The 11,642-nt window shown below is 38.2% G+C and overlaps 1 protein-coding gene across 3 annotated transcripts in view; it reads left to right on the forward strand.

Annotated features, from left to right (window-relative positions):
- The window catches only part of LOC139758997 (DDB1- and CUL4-associated factor 10 homolog), a 45,459-nt gene extending 37,861 nt beyond the window's left edge, over positions 1–7,598 (forward strand). For 2 of the 3 annotated variants that reach the window (XM_071680878.1, XM_071680881.1), the window contains exon 6: positions 896–7,598. In XM_071680878.1, coding sequence (XP_071536979.1) covers positions 896–2,113 — 1,218 coding nt within the window. In that variant the 3' untranslated portion in view covers positions 2,114–7,598. The remainder of the gene's footprint in view (positions 1–895) is intronic. The other variant, XM_071680880.1, reaches the window with a different exon arrangement.
- The last annotated feature ends 4,044 nt before the right edge of the window (positions 7,599–11,642 follow it).

The raw sequence follows: 11,642 nt of genomic DNA on the forward strand, positions 1-11,642 counted from the left end.
CAACAATCACCACTGGAAAGAGAAAATAAAAACTGTGAGTACTTTCGTTTATTACATCCTCAGACAGAGGATGTAATAAACGGAAGTACTAACTGTTTTTCTTTTAATTTTTCTGTGGTGATTGTTGCATTACTTAATTCATATGCTCGTGGACAGACTTATATTGGAACACTGGGTAGTAGTGATAGGGTGAAACTTTTGGTACAGTTTTTGATGGTTTGAAGTCAGAAGTATGCATAAGTAACCAGAAAAAATTCATGCATGAGGACTTTGTCCATGCTAATAGAATGTTAAGCAGAGTAGCCAGTTTCTGGAACATTATTGTTTTCAGGTCCCTTGATTTGGGATTGTGAATTATATAAAACTACTTCCATTGCTTTGAAGATGATTAAGATAAGAGCTGTAGGTTTGTAAATATATAGGAAGGAGGGCCCTTCCTTTTATGACACCAGTCTGTTTTCAAATTTCCTAACAGTTGGGGAAATAATGGCAGGAATTGAATTTTGCTAATTTAAAAGTTTAGAAATAGAAGGGTAGTCAGGGTTAAGAGCTTTATGTGTCAGGGAGCAGACAGAACATAACCAGTGAAGAACTTTGGTTTGCTAAAAAGAAGTAACTCATGTAATTTCCTTTTTATGTAATCCCATGTATGTGATACCATCCCCAGTTAATCTTATTCAGACTTCCCAGCTGTCTCTTTCTAGCACTTGGATGTACTGTATTGTGCAGCTTAACTTTCGTATCCAGTGAAGTTTCAGCTGGTAAACATTAGTATATTGAGTCTAGTTGTATCCTTATTGACTCAGTTCATTGTAAGAAGAGATACACAAGTTTTTTGTATTAGTGTAAATGCTCTACAAATATGCAGTGACTGTTGTTAAAATTCTCGTTCCAGTTTTCATTTGATCTGTTCCAGTGGAGCTGTGTTCATGATATCCAGGAACTGGGAGTGACAGCTTGTAAAGATGAGGATGAAGATGATGACAGGCATGAAGACATAGAACCTTATGATGATATTCCCTCAACCAGTGAACCAGAAGTGCAAATTTCATCAACCCAGAGCAGACAGATGAGTGGAGGCAGTAGTAATAGTAGCAGCAGTAGCATTGGGAGTGAAGGTGGTGGTGGAAATGGAAATCTCCATCTCTCCTTAACATTTAGCCCCAGAGTGGAGATAATGTTGAGACACAGTCCTAGAGATGAAGGTGATGATGGTGGTGGTGGAGATAGTGGCAGTGAAGGGGGTGGAGGTAGTGAAGGTGGGGGAGGAGGTGGAAGTGCTGGTGGAGCAAGGGGAGGTGGGAGTGGTGGTTCATATGGGGCCAGTGCGAGTGGAAGTGGCAGTGTTAGCGTTGCAGATGGTGGAGGCATTGCTGTTGGAGGGAGTGGAGGAGGAGGAGGAGGAATAGATATACAGTTCAGATTTACCTCAATGGATGTGTTTGAAGCTTTAGAACACATACGAGAACGTCGTGAAGAACAGCGGCTTCGGCAAGGGAGGCAGCAGCCCACTAGAGAAGAGGGAGAAGGCTCCTCAGCTAGTGGGGCTGGAGAGGGAGCCTCATCTGCCTTACAACGCCTTGGTCGCAACACAACATTTAGTGTTCGTAACAGGAGAGAAAGAGACTCTGCAAGAGAAAATTCAGGCTCAGGTAGAACTGCAGGTAATGCCATTGACTCTCGTAATGCATTTTATATTAGAACTGGTTCAGGCAATCATAGGGCGATTTTGTTACTTCGTCCTGGACAGAACTACCCACGTTACTATCGCACTGTAGACCCCAACCACAAGATTGCTAAAAATATACCGCGTTTAACTCACTATATTGAAGAACCAAATGTAGGACGAGGTTTTATTAAAGAACTCTGTTTCAACTCAGATGGACGGTTGATATGTTCTCCTTATGCTCAAGGTGTACGACTAATGATGTTTGATCAGAACTGCTCAGAACTTTCAACATGTGTTAAAGATACACCCCAAACTCTCTATGATGTGTCAAATAGTACCTGTCACTCAAACTGTGTTGTGAGTACCAAGTTTTCCCCGACACATTGCCTTCTAGTCTCAGGCTGCCTTAATGGCAAGATTGTGTGGCACCAGCCTGTTCTCTAGTGCAGATAAGAATGAGTGTAGAGTGTGAGAAGTGTCTTGTCTTTTTCTGCTGCTGCAGCTTGAACTGTAATGTGCAGCTAAAGTGTCTCTCAGTGTTTTCCTACCTAAATTGAATACTGTATATAGTTTTTTGGAAACTTGCTGTGATAAAACATTAGTGACAGCAAGGACCAATTGAAATGTAGTGGGTTATGTGACTTTTGTGGCTGGCAACCTAGCATCACAACCAAAAGACTCTTGGTGTGTGGGAGAGCTTGTACCTGGCAGGATATGATCATCCCTGACTTTAGATACGAGACATTATCAGTTATTTTTGGAAGTAATTTTTTACTGTAGTTGCTTTTCATCCAGTCTTCCTTATTTGTATTTGTATCAAGCAACAGTATTCCAGATGATTGGTCACTATGTTGGTAAATGAAAGGTCTTGTAAGATAAGAAAATATCTTGAATATTCAAGATTTGGCCCCATTTTATAGACTTGCATAATTAGGCATTATGCTAACATTGTCTATCAGCTTTTGATGGTCATCAAAGGCATTGTTGCTGAGGTAACAGTTGATGATTACTCTGAGGCTGTGTACATGTGTTGTGCACTAGACTGTCGTATTATTTGTTTATACATTTGAAGTTGACCCATTGCAGTTCATTTTGTTATGTATTTTAAGAATTAGAAGGGTGTAACCCAGATACTTGCATTTGTAATTGTTGTTTATCATAGATTTCCTCTCAATTTGCAACTGCAATACAGTTAATTCTCACGTTAAAGTGATTTAGTCCATTATGTGTTTCATTTGGTTTTCCTCCCGAATATACTGAGGTAAACTTGATGTGGGAGTGGAGTGGAGTGTAATGGAATGGGACTGAGTGGAATGTTAATTTGTGCTAACTTTTTCAGACATCATGACAATGTATATCTTTTTTAAGCTTGACGATGAACCTTAGAGACATGTGTCTCAGACCTTATCCTTCCAAAAGGCAGCATAGACCCCAATAAAACAGAAAATCAACTACTTAAGAGCTTAGTCATTCCCACCTTAACAACCAGTGACTGAGGGCCAGCCAGTCTTGAGCTGAGTTGCCTTTACAGCAGAGATACTGTCACTTAGTTAAGCTGAACATGAGAGATCCCTGTCCCATTAGGTCATGGTTGCATAATCTTTTTTCTTTTGGGTCCAGACCAGTAGACTAAATCATAAGCATGGGCTACAGGACCTACTTATGTGCAAATTATTACATGGCAAAATTATATATTGCCCTGATTCTCCAACTTTGATGGAGTTGAGCTACAGTTTTGTACTTTACAATAGCCTGTCAGTCATAGAATGTTGATAGAATGGATTTTCATATTCCTTATGCCACAATTTGTGCAGTAAAAAAGGAAAGATATAATCACCATTGAAAGAATGGCTTCTTAATGTGAGTGGGATCAAATTTCATTGTTGCCAGTCACAGAACAGAGTGTATATTGTCATTCAGTCTATTGTGAAGCTCTGAAAGATTTATAAGAGCGAATGTTTGTTCTCATGTAAGTTGAATAAGCATGGATTGATAGTATCCTTTTCTCACATAAGTATGAATTCTGATTAGGAGGAAAGTATTATCAGAAATTTGATAATTTCTCTTCTATAAACGTAATTGAGACAAATACGTTTTAATCCAAAAAATATGATAAAACACTCCATGTCATTTAAATGTTTGGTGCCATACTGTTGCTCATTTATATAAGTTTGTGGAAATACACAATGAAGCCACACAAAAGTTTTTCAGCATCACAAGTGGTTGGTAGTTAAATGACATTTTGCTCAGTCTTACATAAAACAATGGGGGCTGCGCAACGTGTGGCTATCAGGCTGCTGGTTGTGTGCCTGTGCTATAGTTTGTAGTTTATCCAGGTGCTGCCAGTGAACTACCAAGCTCCTCATTTTGACTCACAGACATGACACTGTGAATATCAGCCCGTGAGAAGCTGTACGGTATTAGTGAAATTAAGGAAGGTTAGATGTACCGTTCTTTTCCAGTTATGTACAGTAAGGGACAGAAATTCTCAATATAATGGGATGATGATGTTTCTTTAATTTCTTGATAATGAATAAATGTTATGTAAAGAGGAATCTTTAAAATGTTAAGAGGATGTAGCTTACCTATTTTGTAACTAATTTGAATTGTGTAGTTAGATGGTTTGATATAGTTTAGATATAATTTGAACCCCCAAATTGTTTCCATTAGGAGATTGTTATATAAGTCCACTTTGCTTTATAATGATAGATTGAGATATGATATAGATTTCCATATATCATCAGAGGTGACTCAAGGTATGGTTTTAGACTTTCAGAAACATAAAGGATGATTTATTTAGTGAGCTCGATTCATTTACTTTTGATATTAGCCCTTGGGTTTTGAGGTGTAAAGCTGCAGTCTTGTTGACTAGGCAGATACGTTATTTCAGATGATTGTATATAAAACTACAAGTTTGCTTTCTATGAGATTTTGAAATACTTCAGATTTGTATGTTCATTTTGGAAGTTTGTTTGATATCATTCCTGAATCTGTTACTAGATTCTGCAAGTTTTTAAGATTATTTCTCATCTTTGGTGTTATCAGGATAGGAACGGATGTGAGCATCCTTTTGATTGTGGTCATCATATGTTATGTCAAGAAAGTTGAGGGGGACATTAATCTGGTGGTTAATTTCATCAGTGAATTCTGCCATTAACTCATAAGCTGCTCTTTCATGTAACAAAGCATGTAGTTCTAGACCTGTTTTCACGTAATGAGTTAAAGCATCTCACCTCTTTTTTCGAAAATGCAGTTGGTGTTTGCCTTCCATCAGTTATCCACGAATGTTGTTAATAGCATACTGCCACATCTGGAAAAATGTCACACCTCTCAGTCGCTCATATGCTTAACATGTTCTCATTCTACGTAGGTTCAGTTTTATTTCATTCATAAACCTGATTAATAATGACAGCATTCCCTATGAAAACCTATAACATGATAGAAACAGCATGTTCTTTACCTCTCACTGCAGACTTGTGTTGCTACAATAACAATTGACATACATTCTTAAACTCTTCCCCATAATATTTTTCTCTTAACAAATGCATTATGAATATATGATTGATACATTGATCACTTAAAAGAGTGTTCTGATATATTATACCACAATGCCCCATGCACATTGATGCCAGTTTCTTATTTCAATTTATTGTACTGAAACTAGAATTGTTGTACAACCAATGCGCAACATTTATTGTACTGAAACTCTAGAATTGTTGTACAACCAATGCACAACATATTTATATCATCATGTGCTACTGCATCTTGGTTGATATATTTGAACACCTCATACTTTTTCATAGGTCATATGATTAAGACACTAATAAAAAGGTATTTCCTATTGTAAACATAAATCAGAATGCTCAACTTTTTAGAATAAGTAAAAGTGCAAATATTATAGCATTCATATGATTATTGTCTGTCCTGGTGTCAAAATCTAACATAACTGACACATCAGTTCATGAGCACTGAACTTCAGTCTGTTGAGTTTAAGCCAAGTATCATAAGCTTTCTTCCTTAAAACTGTATGACAACCATACTTAAATGATTATGATTAAGAAGTGCCCAGCATCTGGTAATTGTGCCAGTGACATGACTAACCCCCAAAATACCACCAGTTGACATAAAATTGTACATATTAAAGCAAAGTGACAGTGTATGAAGTCCTGTTAATATTAGTATAGTTCTCTATTTTGCTATATGATAATAGTTTTAAATATATTGAAATAACACAGAACAACAAATGTGAGAAAACATCCAGAAATATTTTCATATGTACCCCCTATTTATGATGTTAGGTCAGTGGTAAAGTTGGCTTTAGAGTGACACTTTCCAAGAACTAATGTAATAAGTTAAATGTGGAAACCTTTCATGTATGTCATCTGGGTGGGAAGTCATATGTTGGTACTCAACTGAAATTGCTGTAGGTTTAGAATAAAAGAAACAGTTATTCATTCACTTGTTCCTGCAAACAAAGTTCTCTTGGTAAATAACATAAACATGTAGAATCACACAATTGAATATATATATATATATATATATATATATATATATATATATATATATATATATATATATATATAATGTGTGAAAGAAGAAAGGTGAGAGTAAATGTGAATAAGAGCAAGGTTATTAGGTACAGTAGGGTTGAGGAACAAGTCAATTGGGAGGTAAGTTTGAATGGAGAAAAACTGGAAGAAGTGAAGTGTTTTAGATATCTGGGAGTGTATTTGACACTGGATGGAACCATGGAAGCAGAAGTGAATCATAGGGTAGGGGAGGGGGCAAAAGTTCTGGGAGCATTGAAAAATGTGTGGAAGTCGAGAACGTAAATCTTGGTAAGCAAAAATGGGTGTTTGAAGGAATAGTGGTTCCAACAATGTTATTTGGTTGCGAGGCGTGGGCTATAGATAGAGTTGTGCGGAGGAAGGTGGATGTCCTGGAAATGAGATGTTTGAGGACAATATGTGGTGTGAGGTGGCTTGATTAAGTAATGAAAGGGTAAGAGAGATGTGTGGTAATTAAAAAGAGTGTGGTTGAGACGGCTGAAGAGGGTGTTTTGAAATGGTTTGGTCACATGGAGAGAATGAGTGAGGAAAGATTGACAAAGATGATATATATGTCAGAGGTGGAGGGAACGAGGAGAAGTGGGAGACCAAATTGGAGGTGGAAAGATGGAGTGAAAAGGATTTTGAGTGATTGGGGCCTGAACATGCAGGAGGGTGAAAGGCTGCAAGGAATAGAGTGAATTGGAACGATGTGGTATACCGGGTTTGACGTGCTGTCAGTGGATTGAACCAGGGCATGTGAAGCATCTGGGGTAAACCATGGAAAGTTTTGTGGGGCCTGGATGTGGAAAGGGAGCTGTGGTTCCAGTGCATTATTACATGACAGCTCGAGACTGAGTGTGAACGGATGTAGCCTTTTTTTTGTCTTTTCCTAGCACTGCCTTGCGTACATGCAGGGGAAGGGGGGTGTTATTTCATGTGTGGCGGGGTGGCGACGGGAATGAATGAGGGCAGACAGTATGAATTATGTACATGTGTATATATGTATATGTCTGTGTGTGTGTATATATATATGTATATGTTGAGATGTATAGGTATGTATATGTGCGTGTGTGGACGTGCATGTATATACATGTGTAGGTGGGTGGGTTGGGCCATTCTTTCGTCTGTTTCCTTGCGCTACCTCGCAAGATAGTTAAGATATCTATGTTTAATATGAAAGCACCCCTTGAAAAGAACTTAAGTTGTGTAATGTGTTTAGGCATATATAGGATGCAATTACACTGGGAAAAACTCATGATTATTGTAAACTTATAAAGATAAGGAGCATCTATGCCACCAGCATGGGTCTTACCACAACATTAAAGAGAGAAAGAATGCAACTTTTTTGGTATTTTTCAATAAAGTATAATATAGACATATTCTGTATTATTATTTTTTTTTCATATGGGGATGGACCATGGAATTAATACCACTGTTCTGTCTATGTGTCTGTTTATACCTCTGACACCTGTTTCCAATTGGAACTCTCTCAAGAGGGTGGCCATGGTATTAGAGTCTCCGTAGCTAGTGAACTCCGTTGCTGCTTCTTAGCTTTAAGTGCCTCACCTTTAATGGGCTGCTCATAGAGGGCAACTCTCGTGCAGTGTTTGCAGAGGTTCTTATCTAATGTTCCTACCGACTGCTCTTACCTGTTTTTCCTCCCTGATGTTCTTACTACTTCTACCTAATGTTTCTATTTCATGCTCCTACCAGCTGCTTATATGGATTGCTCCTACCATTTTGCTAAAAGGCAGGGCTAGCACATAGCGTTCATTACAGGAAAATATAGTTACAAAGAATGAGTTGGGTAAGTAAAGTGTTGTCGTTATGTATTACAAGGAGAGATTGTATATTTGTGAACAGATTGCTAGTAGTCCATGTGTGGGTGAGGCAGAAAGAAAAAGACAGCTACCTGAATCGGGGAAGTGCAACTGGACATCCCTTAAGTGCTGCCTCAGTACGCAGCCAATACCCTCATTGGTAGTACTGGTCGCTGGCTGTTTAGGGCTTGTGAAATAACAGTACTCCCTGGTTCATCCCCATGTGTGCAGAAAAAGAATTTGATTTTTTCCCCCTCGCAGAATGTCCATTTTATACTTTGTTGAAGAAAATATCTCCAAAATTAGCATAATTTCCTCTTTTTTGGTTAGGAGGGTGTTAAGTGAATGGGGTAAGTCCATGCTGGTGGCATGGATGTTCCTTATCTGTGTAAGTAAATGATGGTTGTTATTTTTTCTTTGTGTGATTTCATTCTATATATGCCTCATCACATTACACAATCTAATTTTTTTTGTGTTGTATCATACATATAAGTATCTTACAAATGTTTCTTAAATTCCACATCTTTTTTTGTTCTTGTGTACATGTCATTTACCAAGTCACAATGTGCATGTTTGAATTTTCTTTGAAACAAAAATTTCAGCACTAGTATGCCAGAAGTTATATCTCTTATTGCTCTTTCTTTCATACTATTCGCCATTTCCCGTGTTAGCGAGGTAGCGTTAAGAACAGAGGACTGGGCCTTTGAGGGAATATCCTCACTTGGCCCCCTTCTCTGTTCCTTCTTTTGGAAAATTAAAAAAAAAAAGAGGGGAGGATTTCCAGCCACCTGCTTCCTCCCCTTTTAGTCACCTTCTATGACACGCAGGGAATACGTGGAAAGTATTCTTTCTTCCCTACTCCCTGGGAGTAATTGCGGTCATGTGTACATTTGGCATCACACCCATATGATGTATATCGTTTAACGTTCTGTAAGTGAGTTAGATGTGTGACATTTTTTTACTGCTGTGATGGTAGGCTGCTGATGACATGTATTGATAACTGGTGGAAGTAAACACCAGCTGGGATATCAAATAGAGCCACAAAGCTTTGCTTTGTTATGTGATGATGAGGGTAGTACTGTAAGGGTTATCAGAAGACAATAGGAGCAGATTAAGGGTTAATAGATTTAAGGGCATTTCAAAGATCTTTAACTTCAACAGGAATATTGTTTATGAGAAATCTACTATTCTTAGTTATTTCTGATGATATTACTGTTATAGGCATATAAATCTTTTCTCATATTACGTTCCAGGGTTTTCATAATGTAAAATGAAGATTATTAGAATTGTTGCCCATCCCTTAACCCATGATTGATGCATGTTATTGATAAACATAACGGTACACTAATTTTCTTGCTTTTGTCCAGCAGAGCTTCAGCTTCTTTGTACAGCACTTTAATGTGTATATTCACGCCATATTCAGGTTCTCTTTTGCCCCGTAACTTTTATCATAAAAGTGAAACCTTTTTGTTTCCGCAATACGGATCAGGGTTCATTTCTATTTGGATGTTATTTTGGTTATAAGCAACAGTAGCAGTGCTCCAACAATAGGTTTGAATTGCATAGTTATACTTTTCAAAGACTTTTCACATTATAGCCAGTTGAGAAAAGTTTCATATATATCCTTATCTATTTATAGGGTAACTTTTTGTTTTGATTATATATTTTCATGGCAGAACAAGGGCATTCCAGAGAAAACAATAGGGAAATTGCATAGTCAAAAGTGATTTCCAGAAAACTCTTTAACGCTTGATTTCATTTTTACTTCTATACCGTCATTTTACACATACCCTGTTTCTGCCACCCTTAGGGTCTTTCAACTACAGTCTTACCCCATCACTTTTGATTGGGCATGCACCCAGTGTCCTCCCCCTGTAATGTCAACTCCGGTACTTGTATAGAGCTCAGTGATCGTTCCTGTGCAACTTTTATACTGACTTTCCTTGGGATGGATGCTGCTTCACTAGCCCAGACACATCCGGTTGTGTTGACCATATAGTGGAGGTCATCATAGCTGGGATGGAGACCTATGCCCCTTTTACCAGGTCCTTCTGTTCACAGTCCTGGTTTGACTGCTTCTGCTCTGATAACTGTTTCAGGGGCAAAGTGTATTGAGCCACAAAACTCTTCCCTTTCCCTGAATCCCACTGCACCTTTGTTTCTACTTGGAATCATTACAAAGTTGTTCTTTGTAAAGCTAAGCAAACTCGTAAAATGTAAGATGTGCTGATATAACTTTTTTTTTGTTAGATGGCATGGGCAACTTAGTACCCATATTCAAGGGTACTCATTAATGCTGTAAATATATTTGGATATCTGGGAATGGACTTGGCAGCAAATGGAACCATGGAAGTGAAAGTGAGTCATACGTTAGGGGAAGGGGTGAAGGTTCTAGGAGCTATGAAGAATGTGTGGAAAGAGACAACGTTATCTCGTAGGGCAAAAATGGTTATGTTTTAAGGAATAGTGGTTGCAACAATATTATATGGTTGTGATAAATGGGCTGTAGATAGGACTGTTTTTAGGAGGGTGGAAATGTTGGAAATGAAATTTTTGAGGACAACATGTGGTGTGAAGTGGTTTGATCGAGTAAGTAATGAAAGGGTAAGAGGGATGTTTAGGAATAAAAAGTGTGTGGTTGACAGAGCAGAAGAGGGTGTGTTGAAATGTTTAGGATACATGGGGAGAATGAGGAAAGGTTGAGAAAGAGGATATATATGTCTGAAGTGGAGGGGACAAGAAGTGGGAGACCAAATTGGAGATGGAAGGATGGAATGAAAAAGATTTTGAGCGATCAGGACCTGAACATGCAGGAGGTTGAAAGGCACACATGGAATAGAATGAATTGGAACAATATGGTATACTCAATTTTACTCCCTCCCTCACTCTAATATTCACTCTCTTTCTCATACTGAACACATGTTCTCTCTTGATTCAGACTTGTGCAACATCTTGGAATGAGGAAGCAACAACCTTGTTGAATTCAGTGGCACTAAAATGTTTCTCCTTATGTATCACTTTAGATGTCACTTGTTTTTCATTGTTGAGTTTCAAAACACCTCATGAACATGTGCATAACCATATCCTTTGCTCTGTCCTCCAAATCCCCTATAATCAGCATCACAAAGTCTGCTTCTCAGAAATTGAGGTTGTTGCATAGGCATCATAATTATTTCTTTTTTGAGCTGCTATTTTATAAGTACAGGTTCTCATTCACCCCATTATATAGTACGGCTCCACTTTATTTACCAGAGTGGAATCGAAAATCATCCATTTCATTACCCATCCCCAGCCATTGCTCTCTGTCAACCGTGATGTTGTTTCCTCCTCCCTATTTGCAGTTATAATTTTTGCCGCTGGTCTTGTGTCCATCTGACCAAATCATGCTCTTGACCTTCATTTGACTGCAGCTTCCCTCAGTTTCTCTGGGCAGACCAACCCTACTAGGATTGGCTGTGATGATAAAACCTCTACTTTTCCCAAGCACTGAGGCTGTGAAGATCTCTTCCCTCTTACATTTTCCCTCTACCCTTATGAGCCAGGTCTAAAACGACTTAAGGGGCTCTGATTTATTTCCTCAATCTTTTTCTTATTCCATATTCC

This window comes from Panulirus ornatus, chromosome 32, assembly GCF_036320965.1.
Source record: "Panulirus ornatus isolate Po-2019 chromosome 32, ASM3632096v1, whole genome shotgun sequence".
Taxonomy (NCBI): Eukaryota; Metazoa; Arthropoda; class Malacostraca; order Decapoda; family Palinuridae; genus Panulirus; species Panulirus ornatus.